The sequence below is a fragment of the Maylandia zebra genome, linkage group LG1 (genome assembly GCF_041146795.1).
Source record: "Maylandia zebra isolate NMK-2024a linkage group LG1, Mzebra_GT3a, whole genome shotgun sequence".
Lineage (NCBI taxonomy): Eukaryota > Metazoa > Chordata > Actinopteri > Cichliformes > Cichlidae > Maylandia > Maylandia zebra.
Genome location: NC_135167.1, coordinates 36,618,284 through 36,641,182, shown reverse-complemented (window position 1 = coordinate 36,641,182; position 22,899 = coordinate 36,618,284). Strand labels below are relative to the sequence as shown.

The 22,899-nt window shown below is 43.2% G+C and overlaps 1 protein-coding gene across 2 annotated transcripts in view; it reads left to right on the top strand.

Annotated features, from left to right (window-relative positions):
- The first annotated feature begins 970 nt into the window (after positions 1–970).
- Positions 971–22,899, top strand: part of adamtsl5 (ADAMTS like 5) — a 64,509-nt gene continuing 42,580 nt past the window's right edge. The window contains exons 1-2 of one of the 2 annotated variants that reach the window (XM_004566358.6): positions 971–1,720; positions 7,083–7,184. In XM_004566358.6, the coding sequence (XP_004566415.1) occupies positions 1,701–1,720; positions 7,083–7,184 (122 nt within the window). In that variant the 5' untranslated portion in view covers positions 971–1,700. The remainder of the gene's footprint in view (positions 1,721–7,082; positions 7,185–22,899) is intronic. The other variant, XM_004566359.6, reaches the window with a different exon arrangement.

The following is a 22,899-nucleotide window of genomic DNA, read 5'->3' as shown; positions in this document are numbered from 1 at the left end:
TGACTAGCCGGCGTGTCATGGAGTGGGTGGGAGGTGTTATCCATGATTGTCTTTATCTTGAACAACATCGCCTCTCAGATACCACCCTAACAGAGTCCAGCTCCATCCCCACAACATAACTGGCCTTATGGATCAGTTAATTTAGCCTTTTGGCATCTGTGACCCTCAACCTGCTGCCCCAGCATGCAACAGCAGAGAGGATCGCACTGACCACAACAGAAATACAACAAGTAACATTAATTAGTAGGGACAGTGAAAACGTCTGTTTACCTTTGTTAGCCACTTGGCTATGATAGTAAACAGTAAACAGACACTGATGTAGCTTACTGACTCTTTGGACTGTGTTCAGCACAATATTAATTAGTCATTGTCAATTCTTGATTTGTCCTGTTTCATTGTATGACCAATTATGATGGCTGTTTGTAAGCCATTTGCATACTATGCATACTCTGTGTGTGTGTGTGTGTGTTTCTCTGGTGAAATTCAGTATGGTTTCGACAACAGTTTTATGTTAATGTAAAACTGTATTTGTTTTATGTGTGTGTGTGTGTGTCAGAGGGAGTGTTCGCCCAGGGCGCCAAACAGGCTAGGACCGCCACTGATGAGGAGGATGACTTGAAGGAAGAAGATATTTTCATCAAATACAATTAAAAATATTTTAACTTTATAAAAATGTAACAAAAGTGCTTTTGAACTACAATAGTAAAAGCTCTCAGTGTTACATTTGCCCCCAAGCGCTACTTTCTACTTGATTGATATAAATTGTGTTTTTACTGAAGGTATTAAATGGTACTGTTACAGTGCAGACATATATGTTCCTTCAAAGATGTCTGTTGTGAGTTGCTCCATTTCCAAAGTTGAACTGATCGTAGTGAGGTGAAGGGATGGTAAGTTTTACCGCCTCTGAGTTCCGACGCGCTGCTGTGCTGTGACGGGGGAGAGAGGCGTGTTCACGGCAGGAATGCAGCGCTCAGGTGGAGAAAGAGAGAGGGCAGCAAAGAGAGAGAGGGAGACACACGGACACAACAGCAGCAGCAGAGCTGTGGACAAGTGGGATCGGCCCGTGGCCCCCGTGCTCCTGAGAAGTCGTCCCCGCTCCTCTGTGCGCACTTTGGCCGGACTGAGAGGAAGGTCACGAGGAAAATAGAGGGGAAAGTGCCACCGGCGCTACCTGCTGCGACCACAGTCAACCGGGAGTCACCTGCCGGGAGGCAAAAGTGCATTTTAAGCGTAGTTGTAGGAACACGTTGGAGTCGTGGAAGATGGTTTATAAGAAGCTCTTTTTTTAAAGGACAAAGGGCCCTTCGTGTCACTTTTTGCACTTGCGCGTCCAGCAAAGGAGGTCTTACAAAAATTAACGTATTTATTATTTTCAGGCTTTACTTGTAACTGATGTCATGTGTTTTGGGAAGTGGGACGCAGCTGTTTGGATGGACAGGCACTTCAGCTGAGAGAGAGTGAAAGACAGAGACTTCCTTCAGAGTGTCTGCTAAAAAAACAGCGAAGGCAGAAGGAAGAAGCCTCCAGCAGACGCAGGGACATGGATGGTATCGCTGTCTTTGAAATCCGTGTGTCGGCGCAGTCTGCAGATTGGGTGCACAGCGCGTCCGAGCCGTGACAGTTCATCATGACAGAGAATCCAAACTGCACCTGAGCGCGAATGTAACGTTACCGGAGCCCACTCCACTACAGGATCCACGATGTCCTCAGTCCAGACGAGGTAAGAACGAGGGGCTGTAAACGATCTCTCTGATCAAGTTTATCTTCCACCCGCAGGTGGGATTAATATACTGTGATTTCTAATACGAGTCCAGCTTTGATAAGAGGCGACAAATTCCAGAGAAGCAACATGGAGCCGTCTGTCCTCTGGAAGGAGGAAATATTTGGTGGCTTTAAATATTTACCTTGAGTTATTTTTTTTTCTTGCAAGGAGCTGCAAAGCCTTGAACATTTCTTGCACTGCATTGAAGGATGGGAGGTGATAAATTCCAGGGACAGTTGAGTTTTTCTCTTCCCCAGTGGGTTGGACGGTGTTTGTTTTGTGGTTTGATCCATTCCAAGAAGTTCAAGGAAAACTTGTGCTGTGGGGCATCTTTTCTCAGTTGTTTTGGAGCATATTTGAAAAAGCTCGTTGCTCGGGTGCTTCTGTATTTCGCTTTATTTGGTTTGTGCATTTGGTTTGACTTGGAGCAGCTTAGTTGATCCTGCAGTCGCCTGTGAAGCCAGGGGCAGAAGTCATATCCAGTCTGCTGTAGGCTACTTCCTACCAGAGGGTGAGGTAATCCCCCTGCCATATCAGTGATATTACAAGTCCCGACTCCACATTCCACACGCCCTGATACTCTACCTTTATCTCCTAAATGTCACTGCCTATAAATACCCTGGTAATATTTTATCTAATCCTTACCCTGCAACAGAGAACACAAACACAGAGGACTGCAGAGAGACTCAAACTTTGCAAAGCTTTTTTCATATCTGCCTCTCAAATGGACCTGGTGTGCATTTGATGCCGTGCATCAGGGCACATTTGTAGGACCGCTGTCAGCCAGGCTGGTGTGCAGCAGGAGAAAGAGGAGAGAAAGAATTGGCTCAGGGCACATTTTCTGTGTCGGGTAACTCTTCAGAGGAATGTTTGTTTGGGAAGGAGCTGTCAGACTCATGAACAGGTTTAATCTTCTTACCATGGAACACTGAGCATATAGCTTCAAAACGAGGACACTAATTTGGTGTAACACACAACGATGTCACTCTCTCCTCCAGCAAGGAATTTCAATCCTTTTCTCTCGCCTGGGATTTGCGCTTTAAGCACTAGAGAAAGACATTAGTGTTTTTTTTTTAAGTGGCTCTTTGTAATTGATGGATTATCCTTGATGTGTAACGAAAGACAAAAAGTTATGCAAGCCTCAGTTTTCTTCTAATAAATACAATGTTCTTAATTTAACAGATACAAAGCTGAGGTACATGATTTTGCACTCCAGTTTTCATTTTTACAGACATTTTCTGCAATGGCCTCTACGTGCATATAAAGCATCTGGTCCATGATGAAGATTGAAGGTAGTTTTTGAAATTATGAAAATATCTCCTGTATTTTGGCTGTAACTGCTATCACACCTGAAAGCCTGAGACTCCATTAGAGAAGCAGGTGATAGTACCATGAAAACCACTGGAACCGAGGGAACAACATTGATCATCAGGCAACAAGTGAACGGGCAGTGCTTGAAATGCTGGAAACAGGAAAAAATGGGGATAATGATCATAGAGACTTTGATGATGGCTATATTAGAAAATCATAGCAGTGCCAAGAGGGCAGGTCTTGTGGAGGGTACCCTGTATGTTGTGGTTACTAGCTTCAGAAAGCTGTGAATAGTAATGGCCATGGGGAGATTCTTGCTCTTCTAAAAGACTTGCTAAAATGTAAAGGCTGCTAAAAGTTTATGGAGCAAGTGCAAACCTCCAGAAAAATGTGGAAGTACCAACAACAAGCAGTTTCTCTAATGGCCATGTGAGGCTGGCTCCAAACTGAATCAGTCCCCAAAGGCTGCCATGTTCAAATCTGGCATTTGAACATGGCAGCCTGGGACAAAAAACATTTCAGTCTCTTTCTATTGATAGTCTCCCTCCATAATAACTGTACAGGAGCTGGATTTTTTAAAACTCACCTGTTCAGATATTTAAAATGCTGAAAGTTGGTTAATGGACGCAAATAAATGTAGTCCAGGCCGAGTGCCCAATGAGGCCTGGGTTTGCTAGGCCTTCACTCCATTTTTAATGGAAACATCTCACAAATGAAGTGACCTGTTTTGTAGTACTGACCATCCAAGAAATCTGTGCCTTAAATTTGATGAGTAAAATTCGAGTATAGGGATGGGTACCGGTTTCCGGTGCCACGATGGCACCGGTTCTGACATAAACGGTAGTAACCAGACCGAAAAGCAGCGCACATTTCGGTGCTTTATTTCGGTGCTTTTTTTCCTGAGCTGTGATACACTTCTAGCCAATCATTTTACGTTTCCGAGGATAGTAGGCGGGGCCAGGTACGTACGTTCTGTTAGAGCAGAGCTACAGATTAAAATGTCCAAGGCGAAGCGGTCAAAAGTCTGGCTGTACTTCACAGCAAAATATGCAAACTCAGCAGCAACAAGTGCTTTAAGCTGATACTGTGATACTGTCAAAGGAGGTAACACCTCGAATCCGATGAAACACCTGGTGACGCATAGCGTTTTTTTTAAAAGCCGAGAAATGCGCCGTATTTGATAGCTTGCTGCAAGACCTCACACTGTGCACGTCGGGTGGGTTGCCAGTTATCGACCCGGAGCAACATCCCCCAAAAACCCGAAGAGGAGAGTCCTGGCCCCTAGCCCTGCCAGTGTAGCAGAAATGATGAGGATGATGATGCAGCAGCAGCCGTTCTTCTCTGCGTGAGTAGCTTAATGTTGTTCGTGTGTAATTTACGTTGAGTAGGCTAACCACGTTATTACATTAATGCATGTAAGGTGAACTAGCAAACATCATCATAGCTACATGCGGCTGTCTTCTTGTTTGATGGCAGATGCTCCCTTCACCCTGGCCAAAAAGGCTAAAATGACCAAAGAAAAAGTGGAAAACAGCTGAACATGAGAGGTTTTTGGACAAAGTTTGTGTTTTTTCCATTGTTTAAGCATTGCTTCCAGCCAAGAGTGATACCATATATGCCCCATAGCTGCAGAAAAGGCTAACATTGTTATCTTTTTACAAAAAAACCCAGCTGAACATGAGAGGTTTTTGGACAAAGTTTGTGTTCTCCATTCTTTAAGCACCGGTTCGAGCACCGTTTAAGCACCGGCACCGTTTCAAAAGTACCGATTTGGCACCGGTATCGGATAAAACCTAAACGATACCCATCCCTATTCGAGTATCTTTTTAGCTTGATACTAATTAGCAGATCTGTGCACCTACACGTTTGCCTATGAATACAGCTTGCTAGCATTAGCTGATAACTGATACCTTCACTTCTGGCTCCAAAGATACATCCAAATCACCAATGGTGAGGCTTGGAAATGCATAGTCCAGGGTGATGTTGCATTACAGTCTTATACAGTCTTTGGTTTGGAACTTTGTTTATGCTGTCCATAATCAAATGTGCCTACATGTGAGAGTTAGGGCCCTTTCATATAGAAACTGCAACATGCTAGCTGCGACAGTATAGCTGTGTGACCAATAGAAGTTCAGAGCCTGTAGTACGAATGAAGATCATGAGTGGAAGCAAGAAAGTGATGTAGTACAGCCAGAGCCCAGCGCAGTGCACGCCGCTTCCTGTGTGAAAAGGGTGGATGTGAACCATGGAGCAATGGAAGAAGGTGGTTCAGGTTGCAAAGACAGGATTATTTGGACCTGTTACAAACTTCTTTGTTGTGGATGCCACAGGACATCTTCTGGGTTGTTGTGGAGTCCACGCCTTAATGGGTCAGAGCTGTTTGATGGGAGACCTACATGAGCGAGCAGATGGTTTTAATGTTGGAGCTGATTGGAGTAATGTTGCCGCAAGGAAAAAAGTACTGCATCACAATTTGCCAGTTACATCTGTGAATTATCCAGTCTTCATTTTAAACTCTGGGGCTGGCTGGTTTAAATCTCAGTGCTCCCTGGGAGCTGTAATTAAGAACACATCAGTCAAACAGTCAGATTCAGATTCTTCAACTTAGGTCCTCGTACATTTTTAAGAGTAAAAAGGCCCATACATGGAAGGAAGGCAACTGTACCATTATTATAACTGTATTATTACATTTATTTAAGCTTCTTATTATACAGATAAAGATACTGAATTCTTTATAACATTTTAATTATTTATTAATCGAAGAACCACATTTGTAAAGTAAGTAAAATTGTATTTATATATCACTCTTCAAGTCAAATATCATAAGGTGCTTAGAGTTAAAGTTTAAAGAGATTTAGTGAAAGAGACCAGCGAGTCCACAGATCTCAGGCTCAGAAGAAAAGAGATCAAGAGTCTGGGGGCCACTGTTGCTAAAGCTCCTTTAGTTTTGTATCCATACATCCACAGCAGGTCCTTATCACATGACCTCAGGGACCTGCTGTGGATGTATGGAGCTAAAGCTCTCTGATGTGCACTGCTGCTTGCCCATGCAGAGCTCTAACATTTTAAAACCAAAATCTTCAAGTGGACTCTGATGTTGATGGGGAGTACTTGGACTCTTAGTCTGAACAACCTGCACACGCTCCAGGGAGGACTTGTTAAGACAAGCGAACACAGGCGCCATCATACCGGAAACTCTCGTGATGATTCAACGTGGAGAGTTTGATGTCCGTCCAAGTCATGAAGTACTTCAGTTCTCAGTCACAGCTTCTCCCAGTTTAAAACTCTATGCAAAAAACCCTTTGTTTTTAGATACACCCAAATGACCTAAGACAAGAATAAAGGACAGGGCAAAAATAGTACTTTAATTCACAAAACAGATTATCTGCTCAAATAGGTCAGATCACAGCCACAGCTACAAAAATACCCACATTAAAGATGTTTTCTTGAATGAAATCAAGGCATGAGAGTGATAATCAGGATGGGAGATGGTTCAGATGTGTCCTCGTCAGTGGAAATAATATTTTTGGTTTAGGTAAGGAACAGAGTATGCTGGAGGACGCAGGACGTCAACGTTGCAGTAGGAAGCTGGCAGGATGTCCAATCATTGCACTCTCACTTACTTTGTTGGTCAACGTCCAGAACAGAGCAAACTAAAATGAAACACTTATTGGTCATTTCATCTTTTTCACTGTTGTCACTTTGTGTTCCTCTGTCGGTACAAACAGTAGCTGAGAACAATCACTGACTTCAGGCAAACAACTGGAATGCTGTTATCGATCCAGCAGCAAAGTAAACTCTCGCTGTCTCTTGTGCCGATTTCTTGGAAAGATTCAGCCAATAATCAAAGACTTTTTAAAGTAAACCTCAGAAACTCCTATAATGTAAAACTAGTCTTTCCACAGGTGAGAGTAACAGAAGGTTAACAAATGGTAGAAGGTGGAATCCACTTTGAATGATTTCCTGTTGTGGATATTCACATTTATACACTTTCCATGTTACTTTGAAGCAGGTACTGGCTTATCTGCAGCGGCCCACGGGCTCTGTCGGAGACAAAGATGAAGCCATGCAGTCATTCCACAGACGGACGCTTTCTAGTGTCATGGACCAGGTAGATAAGGCTTTACTGCTCTTTGTGTCTATCTGAACTCAAGCTTTTACTCTTTAGTCTCTTTGTGTCCAAGGCGGACATGTGACATTTTTGTCTGTTAGCAGGATGAACCTTTGTGGTACAATGTGAAAACTGATTGGTAACAAGGAATAACTGAACTGGATGTGATCTAAATCATAGCTTCTGCCACTGGATCATTAATGTTTTTAATCCATGATGTAGAAAATCTGACAGAGACTTGAAACTTGACTCCCAACCCTCAGGATACATTTATGTCTACTTAGTGTTTATGTTTTTTTAATCTAAGACAGGCTTCACTCTTTATGTGGATAGAAGACATTTTGAAAAGCCCATTAAAACATGGTGGGTTTAGCCCACATGTCATCACAACATCAGTTGCGTGCATCTCTCCACATTCTCATGTTGTGAGACCGTGACTGTCGGTGACCTGAGAGGCTCTGCTTCAATCAAAGTGGCTGTGAAAAGATAATCTCATAATCCCCGAAGTATGGTGGTGTACCAAGGTTGTTCTCCCTGTGGTGGAAGGAGCAAAGTGAAATCAAGTGAAGCAAAGCAAGCCAAACAAAGGGAAGGCACCATAGTTGAGTCTAGACATTTTGGCAGTGGCCATCTATAATTATTTTACAATTAACCACAATCCTCTCTGAGCGTTTAACCCTTTAAAGCCGGTGGGAGCGGGCACGCTCCGTTTTGCATAGCTATTTTTAAATCCCGGTAGAACTGCAACCACGTAAGCTAGCGCAATAATTTTTTTTGCATATGAAACTGGAGGAGTTGTACTTACATCTTATGCCATCAACTTGTCCTTGGTCACAGTTTCCTTCCACATATTTGCAAAAATTGCATAAAAACCACTTGCAGCAACAAAAACATAATATTCCAGAAACACGGTTTACCGATCCGATCAGCTGTTCGTAACACTTTGGAATAGATCATCAGCGCAAACGATCGCATGTCTGCCATTACCTGCCCGGAACCGGAAGTGACGTCATTTTCATGGAAATGTAGTTTTTTACCTTCAGGGCCTCATCAGCCTATACTGGTGTTTTTAAAAGTTATGTTTGACTTTATGACTTTCTGTATTGTTTTTGGGATGCTTAGAAGTCATATTGCACTGCTGGAAATAGTTTATTTTGATGCATATGCTGTTTTTTTGCAAATTTGCATTATAATATTTATTTTCGTTTTTCCTGCAGTATATAAAAATTGGTGTATTTCAAAAATAAAACTATGAAGACACTCAAAATAAATTTCCTGTGGTGGGAAACTATTTTGTGCAACTTTTTTGTATTTACAGTTCTGAGGCATAAGCCTCTTAAATTTCTCTAGCTAGAAATATATGTTAAAAAAACAAAAACGATTGTCAGTTTTTTTTTTTGTAGTTTATTGCACTTTTTTGCAATTTATGTAGTTACTATGCACTTAATGCATACATATTATTAAAATTTGGGCTATAATGGTTGTATTGATGTATAGCAACTTGAAATGCTCCCTAAAATGGCACTACAGCATGTAAAAATATAATATAAGCTCTGGCGGACTTGGTTCTATGGTAGGTCTTAAAGGGTTAACAAACAGTGATACTGGATTTCTTTTTTTCTTTTTTTACTACGTCTTCAAGTGAAACAGCTGCTGAGCCACAGAGACTTTTGCCTCGTCTTCAGAGAGGCTCACAGTCCCGAACCCTAACCCAGACCAAGGCCACTGACTACTTAGTAAGCACAGATCCAGGGATCAGAGCCGGAATCCGGCGCTTCAGACTGAACATCTGGTTCTTTCATTTTATTCAAACGCGTGCTCCACGTAAGCATCAGACCCTCCACCAGTCAGTCTTGGGTCATTAAATCTCAGGGTGGGTCAAAGGTCAAGTCTTGCCTCTGGTTGGAAGACATGTTGCTTTTCCAAACTTGGTGGGTGTGCAGATATTTGTAGGGCGCCATACAGAAACACTTACACCGAGATCCCACACAAAGAATTTAAATGAGCAGAGATCTTGAATTGAGGTGTCTCCGGTGTTGACGTGACTCTCGGCTTCCAGGAGGTCAGAGGTCACATTCTCACCTGCAGCATAATCAAGCCAAAGCGGTATAATAGAATCCGTGTAATTGCATGATAGCTGTGTGGAGCTGTTGTTTATTTGTGCAGGGTGGGAATGTGAGAGCTACCTGTCTGTTAGGGCGTGTTTAAGGCAAGGTTCGTGAGTTCACTCACATTACAATGTAAGGGTGGGGAGAGTGCAGAGAACTTTACCTTTCTTAAGACCTGCTGACGTTAGACACAGGTGAGGTACCTGTCTACATATGGGTTTGTTGCCAAGTCACAGTCACTGCTCATGGCAACCCACTTTGTGAGTCATCATAAGGAGACCAGACCAAACCAGTGTTTCAAGTCAAAATTTTATGATCTGTCGATGGCATATGTGCAATATTCCAGATCTACAGCCCAGTGAAGCCAGTGCATGTGATTCATCTGTGGTTATAGGTGATGTTGCTCCACAGACACTCTTAAAAAGGTCAACAGAGAGATGTGTAGGTGTGCGTACTGTGTAAGAGCTGTTGTTATGCATTGTTAAATATGACACAAAACACAAAAGCATAGATTATAATTATAGACTGTATATAAAAGATGGTGACTGCCTGTCAGAAGGACTGCATGAGGATCAGGTGCTGAACAACCAAAACTGGCACACATGTACACCCTCGCTTACTTAACTATATCAAGGGTCTTACCTGTTGGCATGTGGTTGCTAGGCAACACATGATGCTACCTAGCAACCACCTTCAACCGCCGTTTTAGTTTACTAACAGGTTAAATTAGGCCATCTACATCTTTGCACCTATAATACCTCAGTATCATAACCTCTCATTTATATCCACAAAGCTTGAATTGTGCAGGATATATTATGACACCATCATGTTCTCCAGGCAACAACAGACTAAACTCACAGAACAAATAATACTACAGCATAATAGCAAGTACTGCTAAATAAAACTGAAGCACTTTAACCCTGTATTCTTTCTAATGGTAAGTAGAGGGTGAAGTGTATGAGGAAACTGCCCTAATATTCACTTCATGTATAACCTGTTGGAGGTTCCATTTTTTTAGGGCAGAAATACCGGGGTAACTCGCATATCTCACGGAGGAATAAACCATACACATGTTTTTTAGAGTTTTACATCAGAGGGACACACCTTCCTCTGCGCCACCATTTATTACACACACACTTCCGTATTTATACCTTTCAGGTTAAGAGCACATACATATATGACAGGGCAACACCCCCACTTGCTCTTAACACTATACATTACACATTTACATGATATACATATTTACATGATATTCACATATCAACATTTTATGTTCCAACCAAAATATGCGTAAATTCATCTATTTTCACTTTACTTACAGCCTTAGTCATGATGTCTGCTACCATGTCTTCTGTTGCACAATATTTAACTTGTACTTCCTTCTCAGTTATAGCAGACCTAATAAAGTGATACTTGATATCGATGTGTTTACATCTTTGACGGTTTATAGGATTTTTGGACAATGCAATTGCACCTTGATTGTCTGCAAGAATGGTAACTGGTGAATATTGCCTTTTAATGTCCATGCCATTAAGTAGCTGTGAGAGGTATAAGCTTTCTTGTACTGTGGCGGCCATCGCCATGTACTCTGCCTCGCACGTTGACAAAGCTACTGTAGCTTGCTTCCTGGTTTTCCAGCAGATCACTGGCCCATTTTTGGATAGTACAAAACAATAACCCGTTGTACTTCTCCTGTCACTCAAGTCTGTGGCCCAATCTGCATCGCTGTATGCTATAAGATTTAGGTTTCCTTCTATCCTTTTATAGCACAGCTCTTTGTTTAGTGTCCCCTTAAGGTAACGTAATACATGTTTTGCTGCTGTCCAATGATGCTCTTTTGGCTCAGACAGGGATTGTGACAGTTTGCTCACTATCCAACTCAAATCTGGTCTTGTACATGTCATTAAGTAAATCAAACTGCCCACTAATTCTCTATATTTTCCTGAATCAACTGATTCACCATGTGCACCAAAATCATTTTTGAGTTCACAAGGAGTAGAACGTGGCTTACAGTCAGACATTTTGAACTTTTCCAGGATTTTTGTGATGTACCGTGTCTGATTTAGTCTTATCTCATGGTTCTCTTGTATACAGTCAATACCCAAGAAATGTTTGAGCTCACCAAGATCCTTCATTTTAAATTTCTCATCCAACATTTGTTTCACGTTTCTGATAGCGTCCTCACCGTTGGCAGCTATGATTACATCATCAACCCAGATGATAAGAATCACTGTCTCACTCGCTGTCTGTCTGGAATATACACAATGGTCTACAGGATTTTGTTTGTAACCTTTTTCACATAAATGGTCATGTAACATCTTATTCCAGTTCCTGCCAGATTGTTTCAAACCATATAGTGATTTGTTTAGTTTACAGACCAGTTTTTCACCTGTGTCTGATTTTACTTCAAAACCTTCTGGTTGCTGCATATACACCTCACAATCAATTGGGGCATGCAAATAAGCAGTCTTCACGTCCATTTGATGGAGTTTAAAGTTGTGCTGTACTGCTAATTGCATCAGCGTACGCACTGACGTCATATCTGCAGTCGGCGAAAAGGTTTCTTTGTAATCAATGCCTTGGACTTGGCTATAGCCTTTAGCAACATATCTTGCTTTAAATGCTTTAGTCTGATTTGGGTTCTCTTTTATCACATACACCCATCTCCCGCCCACTGCATTTTTACCTTCTGGCAGCGTGGTTAAAGTAAACGTATTATTGTCTTTCAAGGATCTCATTTCATCTTCCATAGCATCTGACCAACACTTAGAGTTCGATGACTGCATAGCTTCTTCAAAAGTCTTTGGTATGTCGTACATCACCCTGTAACAGTAATCTACAGTCAGTGATGTTTGGTCGTCATCTGCAGTTTGGACATAGTCTTTCAGGTAATCTGGCCTTCTCCTGTTTCGTTTGGGATATCGTTCAGACTCTGTTCTATCACTCTGTTTGTCTGAGTTTTGTGCATCATTTATGCCATTGTCCTGAATGTCACTTTCAGGTTCCAGGATCATACTTTCATCTGATCTCTGGTCATTCCCTGTTTTGTCCTTTCTAGCGGGGTACTTCAAGATGTCCCCTGGAGTCAAATCATCATCTCCATTGTCATCAACCTGAGTGGTCTGGGTTTGGTGCTCAACCACACTTTTAGTGAGGAACTTGACCAACCTATGTCTAAGAACTCGTCCTGTTTTAGGGTAGTAGATTAGATACGACGGACTGTTTTTATCGTAACCCACAAAAACTCCTTCGTCACATCTCGTGTCTAACTTTTTTTTGTTGTGCCCGTAACCGTAGCAAACTGATCCAAAAATCCCCATCCTCGACATGTCTGGCTTCTTTCCTGTCAGGATGTAATAAGGGGTTTGCTTTGTGCGTCTGTTGTAACACCTATTACGAATTACTGCGGCAGTCATAACAGCATAAGTCCATAATCTTTTTGGCAGGTTACTTTCGATCAACATACACCGTGCCATTTCAAAAAGTGTTCGCCATTGTCTCTCGGCAGTCCCATTCTGATGAGGTGAATACGGCACTGATGTCTCATGCCTTATCGTGTTTTTATTTAACAATGTCTGAAACTCTTTAGATGTAAATTCAGTTCCATTGTCTGATCTGATTCTCTTTACTTGCCCATAGGGGGCGACGTCTGCCAAAAACTTTTCAGTTGCTTTTACGGTGTCACTTTTAGCCTTTAGAAAGTACACAAACATTGTGCCTGAGTAATCATCAGTAAATGCTAACGTGTACCTGAACCCGTCTTTAGCTTCTGGTTCTATCGGTCCAGCTAAGTCAGTGTGCACTAGCTCTAATGCTTCTTCTGCTCTTTCATCAGGCTCTCTATTCCTGGTTTGGATAAATTTGCCTTTTGTACACACTTCACAGTCTTGGTAATGTTTAGCTTTACCTTTTATTTTCATACCCTCGGTAATGTTCTCTAGTTTAACCAAGTCTTCATAGTTGCAATGGCCGAGGATTTTGTGCCAAGTTTCTACATCATGACAGCCATTGCATTCGTCGTTGTCAACATAATGATCAGATGTAACACTGTTCAAATAGTATAGGCGTTCATATTCACTTATCTTAAACCTTGTCCCGTTCTTATGGATAAGCTGGTTGCAGCCCTTCTTGAAGGTTACTGAGGCTCCTTTGGCCGTCGCCGCCTGAACCGAGAAGATATCTTGCGGGTAAGAGGGAATGTAAAGTGCTCCCTCCAGTGTCGCCTTCACCTTTCGTCCCTCGCTGTCTTGTAGATAGACCTCCACATCTCCCCTCTTCAGTGCGACCCCACTCGTCCTGGTCCCGTCGGCTAATTCCATGAAGTGTCTTCCAGGTGTGAATGTCTCATCAAAACTCTTAAATCTCTGAATGTCCGTAATAATGTGAGAAGTGGCCCCTGTATCAACCATTAGGCCTCTCTGTTTCAGCCCTTGATTTCCACAGTCTTTAGCTTTGAACGCGAAACTATGATCTTCTGCATCGGTTACGTGTTTAGCAGTAATCTTCTTTCGTCGGCGACAGTCGCTGTCCTTATGCGTTGAGCTTTTACAGTAACCGCACCACTGCTTCACTTTTTGTTCTTTCCTTTCGGTCTTTGTGTAACACTCACGTGCTATATGACCCTCTTTTCCACAATTGTAACATATGATTTCTGCATTGTCTCTCTCTTTCTTCCAGTTATTTGCCTTCATCACATTGTCTTCAGAACATGTGGCCTTTTCGGTGCTCTCGTAGCTTCTTAATTTAGCTTTGAATTCACTAAATGTCATTGCTTTGTCACTGTGGGTTACATGTATGGCAAACTGCTTGAAAGATTCAGGCAACCCTTTTAGCACCATTGCAATAAGTAGTCCATCACTTAATGTCTCTTCTGCATTCCTCAGAGCTGTAATGGCAGTCTCAGCCCTTATCATATAGTCTGTGACGCTCTCACTGGGCGTTTTCTGTAGCGACGTTAGCTCCGTGTACAGGCTAATCACACGTGGTGTCCCCTTACCGGCGTAGTGCTCTCTCAGAATTTCCAACGCTTTCCGTCCGTCATCCTTGGCATCTCTCATCACGAGTGAAAGACTTCTATCATCCAATACTTGGATTAGCTCTGCATAAGCTACTTCATTCTTTTCATCCAAGTCCTTGTCTTCTTCCTCCGACTCGCCGGGCTCGTTCAGAATGGCAGCCTTTAGCCCAAGTAGCCGCAGGTATCCCAGGAACTTTGTTTCCCACAATTCGTAGTTTCTCTCGTCTCCGTCGAAGCATAGACGGTTCCACCGGCTTCCCACATCCCTTCTGGGCCCATAACCTGTTGGAGGTTCCATTTTTTAGGGCAGAAATACCGGGGTAACTCGCATATCTCACGGAGGAATAAACCATACACACGTTGTTTAGAGTTTTACATCAGAGGGACACACCTTCCTCTGCGCCACCATTTATTACACACACACTTCCGTATTTATACCTTTCAGGTTAAGAGCACATACATATATGACAGGGCAACATAACCTCAGTGCGTTCTTATTGGATTTGTGGTTTGTTAGTTTCATGTCCAAGAGCAACATAGATGATAAATAACTGTATTCTTTTGGATGTGGCTTCCTACCAATTAATAAGTCAGTACCATATAAACATGCAGTGTTCCTCAGTTTCTCAGTTTGAGCTGCTCTTCACTCATCATGTCTTGTTTTAAACATCTGTATGGCAACAGCCAAACGCTCCACATGAAGCTTCTCAAAAGGCCTTAAAAACCAGTGGGTAATGTCATGGTGACTAGCATCTTTTATATATGGTTCATGGTTGTAATTGATCAGACTGAGCTGACTGTGACAGGAAGATGGCGCCTTTGCTCGGCTTGCCGTCTACCTGCCTATGCTGTATTGTATTTTATGCTTTTATATCAGCCCTGACGTTTAATATATGGAGCTATGCTGCTGTGATTTACGACCGTTCTTCCTTGCTCCACATCAAAGACTCTATGGAACGTCTTTATGATGACTGGGACAGTTATAGAAAAACTTTCCCCCCACCATTTGTGCACTCTTCCACCTCACCGGATTACTTCTTGCTACCAGCGAAACATGCCCTAAGCAATTCCAAGAAGAAATCGAGGAAAAGAGGCTGTAGGGCCGGCATCCAGGTACACATCAGACGAGCCTACAGATCGGAGATTTCCCGACTCGTCTGGAGGCGTCCCCGGTTTCTGCTGCCAGTTACCCTTCCGGATTTGATTGGAAATACGTACTTGCAGCCACTACAGCGTGGATCCTGCCCATCTGATGCTCTGGATTTTGCCAATTATCTCCCCACCGCTGCGCCTTCACAGCCCGCATCGCACAACCGGTGGTTGGCCCCGCCGGTTCCGTGGCGCTGCTGGAGACCTCGCGCGCGGACACGGTGTTTGCTGTCAATTCCACTCCGACAAGCTGATGGGAAACCTGCACTGCCAGCTTTTAATCGGATCGCGCTCTTGAACGCCCGCTCCATCGCAAACAAATGCCATGGCCTCTCTGTGTGAGGATCTAAACGTATTCTACGCTAGATTCGACACAGCGAACACCATGAGACCGGACAGTGTGCGCACCGCGGATGACGTCAGTGCGCACACTGTGTCTGAGGAGGATGTGCGGAGGTGCTTCAGGAAGGTGAACGCACGCAAAGCTACTGGTCCGGACGGGATTCCCGGCCGCGTCCTCAAGTCATGCGCGGCTCAGCTGGCTGGAGTGTTCACGCACATCTTCAACCTTTCCCTCTCTCTGTCTGTAGTCCCAGCCTGCTTCAAAATGTCCACCATCGTCCCTGAACCCAAATCCTCCACCATCTCCTCATTGAACGACTGGCGACCTGTAGCCCTGACCCCCATCGTAAGCAAATGCTTCGAGAAGCTGGTCAGGGACTTCATCTGCTCTGCACTACCCGACTCACTGGACCCTCTACAGTTCGCATACCGCCACAACAGGTCCACTGATGATGCCATAGCCCTGACACTACATACTGCCCTGTCACACCTGGAGAAGAGAGACACGTATGTGAGAATGCTGTTTGTAGATTACAGCTCAGCATTCAATACCATCGTTCCCTTGAAGCTGGACAGGAAACTGCAGGATCTAGGACTGAGCAGCTCCCTCTGCAGCTGGATCCTTAGCTTCCTGTCTGACAGACGCCAAGTGGTCAGACTGGGCAGCATCACCTCATCCCCCATCACACTGAACACTGGTGCTCCACAGGGGTGTGTACTGAGCCCTCTCCTGTACTCACTCTACACCTACGACTGCACAGCCACTAACAGCTCCAACATCATTGTGAAGTTTGCGGACGACACTACAGTGGTGGGTCTTATCACCAACAGTGATGAGACAGCTTACAGGGAGGAGGTCAGCGCCCTGACCCACTGGTGTCAAGACAACCATCTCACCCTCAACGTCGCAAAGACAAAGGAGTTGATAGTGGACTTCCGGAGGTGCAGAGAAGTACACACCCCCATCACCATCAACGGCGCTGCTGTGGAGAGAGTGAGCAGCTTCCGGTTCCTTGGTGTACATCTGGCTGAGGATCTTACGTGGTCAGTACACACAAACAAAACAGTGAAGAAGGCGCAACAGCACCGCCTACAACTGCAAAGCTCTCCAGCGAGTAGTGCGGTGCTCTGAACGGATAATTGGAGGTGAGCTTCCCTCCCTCCAAGACATCTACAGGAAGCGGTGCCTGAGGAAAGCGGGGAGGATCATCAAGGACTCCAGTCACCCCAGCCATAAACTGTTCAGACTACTTCCATCAGGAAGGAGGTTCTGCAGCATCCGGTCCCGTACCAGCAGACTGAGAGACAGCTTTTTCCATCAGGCCATCAGACTGCTGAACACGTCATAGACACCTCAGCTTCACTACTGGAACTTTAACATTATGCACTCCATACTGTACAATAACGCCACTGTTTTGCACATGTCTCACTCTGTATATTTTATTTTATATATTTTATTTATTGTTTACTCTATTTAATTTGTAAAATATGTGTACACACACACACACACACACACACACACACACACACACACACACACACACACACACACACACACGTAGAAAAATATTTAGTATACACATCCAGAAATGCATATACTATTATATATTGTACATATATTTATTAGTTTCAGATGTAGCCATTCTTGTATTTTGCTTGTTTACATTATTGTATTTTGCACAACTCTGTTGCTTGTGAAGCTCGCACACAAGAATTTCACTCAAATGTGCTGTACCAATGTACCTGCACATGTGATGTGACAATAAAAGTGATTTGATTTGATTTGATTTGAAACAAATCCTTCTCTCTGAATGAGCTCTTCACAAGGAAAAGCCTGGACTTTCTGTTTCTCACCGAAACATGGCAGAGGGATGGCGAATTTATTCACCTAAACGAACTGCGTCCTGAGGACTGCTCTTACTTGGGCGCCCCCCGTTTAGGTCGCCGTGGTGGAGGTCTTGCTGTTGTCTTTAAGGACAGTTTCACCTGCAGAGGTATGCAAACTGAAAACTATTCTTTCTTTGAGTCGCAAACAATTAAGGTGGGCTCTACGAACATCTTTCATTGTGTTTTAGTCTATCGCCCTCCTGGCCCTGCTACTGAGTTCTTAAAGGATTTTATGGACTTCTTATCTTCTATTATCAAGCTGGAGAAAGTTTTCATTCTTGGGGATTTTAACATTCATATTGATGATGCCTCATCTAATTCTGCAGCTGAACTTCTATCTATATCCGAGTCTTTTAACTTTGTCCAACATGTCTCCGGTCCAACCCATGTAAAAGGCCATACCTTGGACCTTGTTTTTTCCTTTGGCCTCAACATTGGCAATGTGTTTGCTGAGGATGTACATTTGAGTGATCATAACTGTATCTTTGTTGAACTTAATTTTAGCTCTAAACAGACGCCTGTGAAGTTAAAAACTCATAGACGCATAATAACTGAGACTACTGCTGAGAGGTTCTCCATTATGTTTGACAGGTCTCCACTTTTTACCGGAAACGATGTAAATGTTCTTATTCAGTCTTTTAATAGGGAATGCACATCCATTTTGGATCAAGTGGCACCTATTAAAACAAGCTCGGCTTTACAAAAGAAGACATGCCCTTGGATAAATGAGTCTATCTTAAACTTAAGGAGAATATGCCGCAAAATAGAACGACTATGGAAGAAAACCAAACTTGACGTACACAGGCTCCATCTTCGAGATCTCATGCTCTCCTTAAATGACACAGTGAGAACTGTTAGATCAGAATATTTTTCTAGACTCATAACAAAAAACAAGAGAAATCCCAAGTTTCTTTTTGACAAAGTTAGTGCTATTGTCTCCCCAGATGTGGTACCTTTAGATGTACACTCTAAAGTAGATGGTAATAAACTCCTCCGATTTTTTGTTGATAAGATTAATGACATCAATGCTAAAATCTCCCCAAAGCTTTCTTGTTCTCCGAGTCAGGCACTCCCTTTGTACTCCTGGTCGACTTTTACAACAGTAACATATGATGAAATAGCAGCCCTGGTGGACAAAATGAAGCCGTCCGAGAGCCCCTCAGACATTATCCCCACTAAGCTTTTTATTAATGCCTTTGACACCATTGGTCCTTGGGTTGTGAACCTTTTTAATGTTTCTCTTCAGACTGGGGTGTTCCCCAGCTTTTTTTAAACATGCCATTGTGGAACCAAGGCTCAAAAAACCCAACCTGGACCCAACACTACTTCAAAATTTAAGACCTATCTCCAAACTCCCATTTATGTCAAAACTCCTTGAGAAGGCAGTAGCTGTCCACTTTACGGCATACTTGGAGAAATATAACATCCATGACCGTTTTCAATCTGGGTTCCGTAAATTGCATTCCACTGAGACAGCACTACTGAAAGTTACTGATGATATTATGATGTCAGCAGACTCCGGAGAATACACAGTCCTAGTCTTGTTAGACCTCACCTCAGCCTTTGATACAGTCAACCATACCATAAATGGTAAATGGCCTGCATTTGTATAGCGCTTTATTCAGTCCCTAAGGACCCCAAAGCGCTTCACACTACATTCAGTCATTCACCCATTCACACACTGGTGATGGCAAGCTACATTGTAGCCACAGCTGCCCTGGGGCGCACTGACAGAGGCGAGGCTGCCGGACACTGGTGCCACCGGGCCCTCTGACCACCACCAGTAGGCAAACATGGGGTTAGTATCTTGCCCAAGGATATTTGGCATGCAGCCAGGACGCAGCCTGGGATCAAACCACCGACCTTCTGATTAGTGGCTGACCTGCTCTGCCACCTGAGCTACAGCCACCCATCCTGATAAACAGACTGAGAGACCTGGTTGGGATGTCTGGCTCTGTTCTAGACTGGTTTTCATCTTATATATCTGAAAGGAGTTTTAGTGTGTCTGCAGACCAGATCATGTCGGAATCTACAGAGTTGTTGTGTGGAGTTCCTCAGGGCTCTGTGCTGGGACCTATTCTGTTTTTAATATACATTCTTCCTTTAAGTCAGATAATACAGCAGTTTCCTGAAGTATTTTATCATCTTTTTGCTGACGATATTCAGCTACATTATTCGTTTAAGCCTGCTGAAGCTCATAAGCTCTCCAATCTGATTGACTGTTTAACCAACATTAAACAATGGTTGAACAATAACTGCTTACAGCTAAACCCGGCCAAAACAGAAACTCTGATTATTGCACCAGGCAGTGCAATACCTGATATTAAACGGCGACTGGGTGACTTAGGTTCCTCACAGAAACATAACCTTAGAAACTTGGGTGTCATTTTTGATGAAGCTTTTTCTTTGGAGGGGCATTTAAATCAGACAGTAAGAACCTGCTTTTTTCACCTGAGGAACATTTCTAAACTTAGATCCATCGTGTCAACAAGTGAACTCAAGATGATAATACATGCTTTTATCTCTACAAGACTTGACTACTGTAACAGCCTGTTTACTTGTTTAAACATGAAAGGGCTAGCCCGCCTACAGGTTGCTCAAAACTCTGCAGTGAGGCTACTGACCCGCTCGAACAAGGGTGCTCATATGACCCCTGTTTTAATGTCGCTGCACTGGCTACCAATCAGATTCAGGTTCCATTTTAAAATTCTAGTTTTAACTTTTAGAGCATTACAGAGACAGCCCCCCCCCCCCCCCCCCCCCCCCCCCCCCCCTACATTGCTGATCTGATTCATACACATACCTCCACTCGTAACCTGAGGTCAGCAAACCAAACCCTTTTAGTGGTCCCCCACACTCGTTTTAAAACCCGAGGGGACCGATCTTTCCAAGCTGTTGCACCCAGATTGCGGAATGCACTTCCCCTATTTCTACGGGGTTTGGACTCGGTGGAGACCTTCAAAAAGCAGCTAAAGACATTTTTATTTCAAAAAGCTTTTAATTAGACCAGGGTTTTCATGGTGTATTTTATGACTGTATTATGTTTTTACCTTGTAAAGCACTTTGTGACATATGTCTGTGAAGGGTGCTATATAAATAAACTTTACTTACTTACTTACTACTTACTGTACCAACTGTAGCAAATGTTCACATTTGAAATGGTCAATAAATGGTCGGACATTTAATTGATTGTTGAAATGTTTTTCTTTTTAGTTAATAGTGAAAGTTGGGTTCAATTTCACCAAAACATAGATAGTAATCTGACAAGTAAACTAGTTATAAAGTAAATTACACCATGTGTTATATTGTTGTAATGTTGGAAAATATGATGCTTAAATATATTCAAGCAGCAGCTGATCTAATTTACCCACCGTTTTTAGATTAAATGAGTCGTAACTTCTAATGTAAAGTTCAACGTAATAAATGATATACCGTGTTTATCTCTAGCCTGGTTTATTAGCTTTACTCTTTTTGAATAAAAGCACAGCTGCTTGATGATTTTAGCCATATCCTGTTCGTCATTTGTTTAAAAATTGTTTGTGCTTTTTGGTCTTTTTCTAAAGTCATGAGCTCCGCTAATGTCAGTCCAAATAAAAAACTAGTCTCACGTTGATTAGAGCCATTGCCCTCCCCCTGCCCTGCAGCTATTCGCTAATGTGCTGCTATAGTCTTAATAATGAGAGCAGGAGGAGGCGGGCTGACTCCTGCTCACCTCTGTGCAGGCCCCTGCAGTGAGGGGGCCAACCAGTCAGTCGCTGCTGCTGATCTTTTCATGTTCAACAACAGCAGCCAAAGATCAAGTGAAACTTGAGAAATGACTCAGTTTTGTGGGTTCCTTCATCGATCTACATTCACATAATGTTGTTTTTGTGAAACCATGCTCATTCATAAATGAGTAAGTGTTGCTTATCTCTGGAAAACTGATGATTCTTTTTAATGAACATAATAAAAAAGCAGTTCTCTTAACAAATATTGTCACTGAGAAAATGTGTTTATTATTGTAAATTGGCTGTAAGTGTGAATGGGTGTGTCTGTGTGTCAGCCTTCTGATAACGGGCAGCATATTCAGCATATATACTTTGCCTCTCACCCTTGACAGCTGGGAGAAGCTTCAGCCTCCTTGTGAGCCTGGATTTGAAAGGCAGTGAAGAAAGGGGAGGGTTGGATCACAACAAACCATTTAGCAAACAACATTCTGTTTTCTTTCTTGCATGTATATTATACTTCATTCCCCAACAGATGGTTTGCATATAGTGCATGATATGAAGGATTACATTTTTATTCTCTTTTTGTTGTGCAATCCCTCATTTCTCATGCAGCTCCATTCAAACTGGAACTAACTGAGTTAAAAAGAAGAAGATTAATGCAAGCTCAAAGTGGATTACATGTCTAAAACAAGCCTGCTAATTGATTTATTATAGGAAAAACACACCCATAAAAACATCTGTCCCGCCCAGGACACAGCACAGAACTGCAGCACAGGCCTGTTTGTTTTCACTCTCAAATACTCAAAGATATGGGAATGAATTACAAACACGTTTTGGGCTCTCGTGATCCTTGTACAGAGATTCAAATCTTAAAAACAGTGCAGTCGCATTTAGAGCTCCACTTTGATGATGATTACATGTATCTGGTGGAGAATCTGTCCTGTTCTACCAGAATAAAACCTACAGTGCAAAGACATGTACGCATTTTCATGGATGACTGCCATTTTGGAAAGAAATCAATTATATATGCTGTGCGAAATTCTTGAGCCAACCATCCATCTTCTTCCGCTTAGCTGGGATCAGGTCGCAGGGACAGCAGCTGAGGCAGGGTGGAGGGAGACCTCCCTCTCCCCTGCCACCTCCTCCAGCTTGTCCGGGGAAACACCAAGGCGTTCCCAGGCCAGCCGAGAGATATAATCTCTCCAGCGTGTCCTGGCTCTTCCCCGAAGCCTCCTCCCAGTGGGACATGCCCGGAACACCTCACCCAGGAGGCATCCTTGTCCGATGCCCGAACCACCTCAACTGGCTCCATTCGATGTGGAGGAACAACAGCTCTACTCTGAGCCCCTCCCGATGGCTGAACTTCTCACCCCATCTCTAAGGGAGAGGCCAGCAACCATTCCGCTAATTTCCTTTGGCTAATTTCTGCCGCTTTTATTCGCGATCTCGTTCTTTCTGTCACTACCCACAGCTCGTGACCATAGGTGAGGGTAGGGGCATAGGTT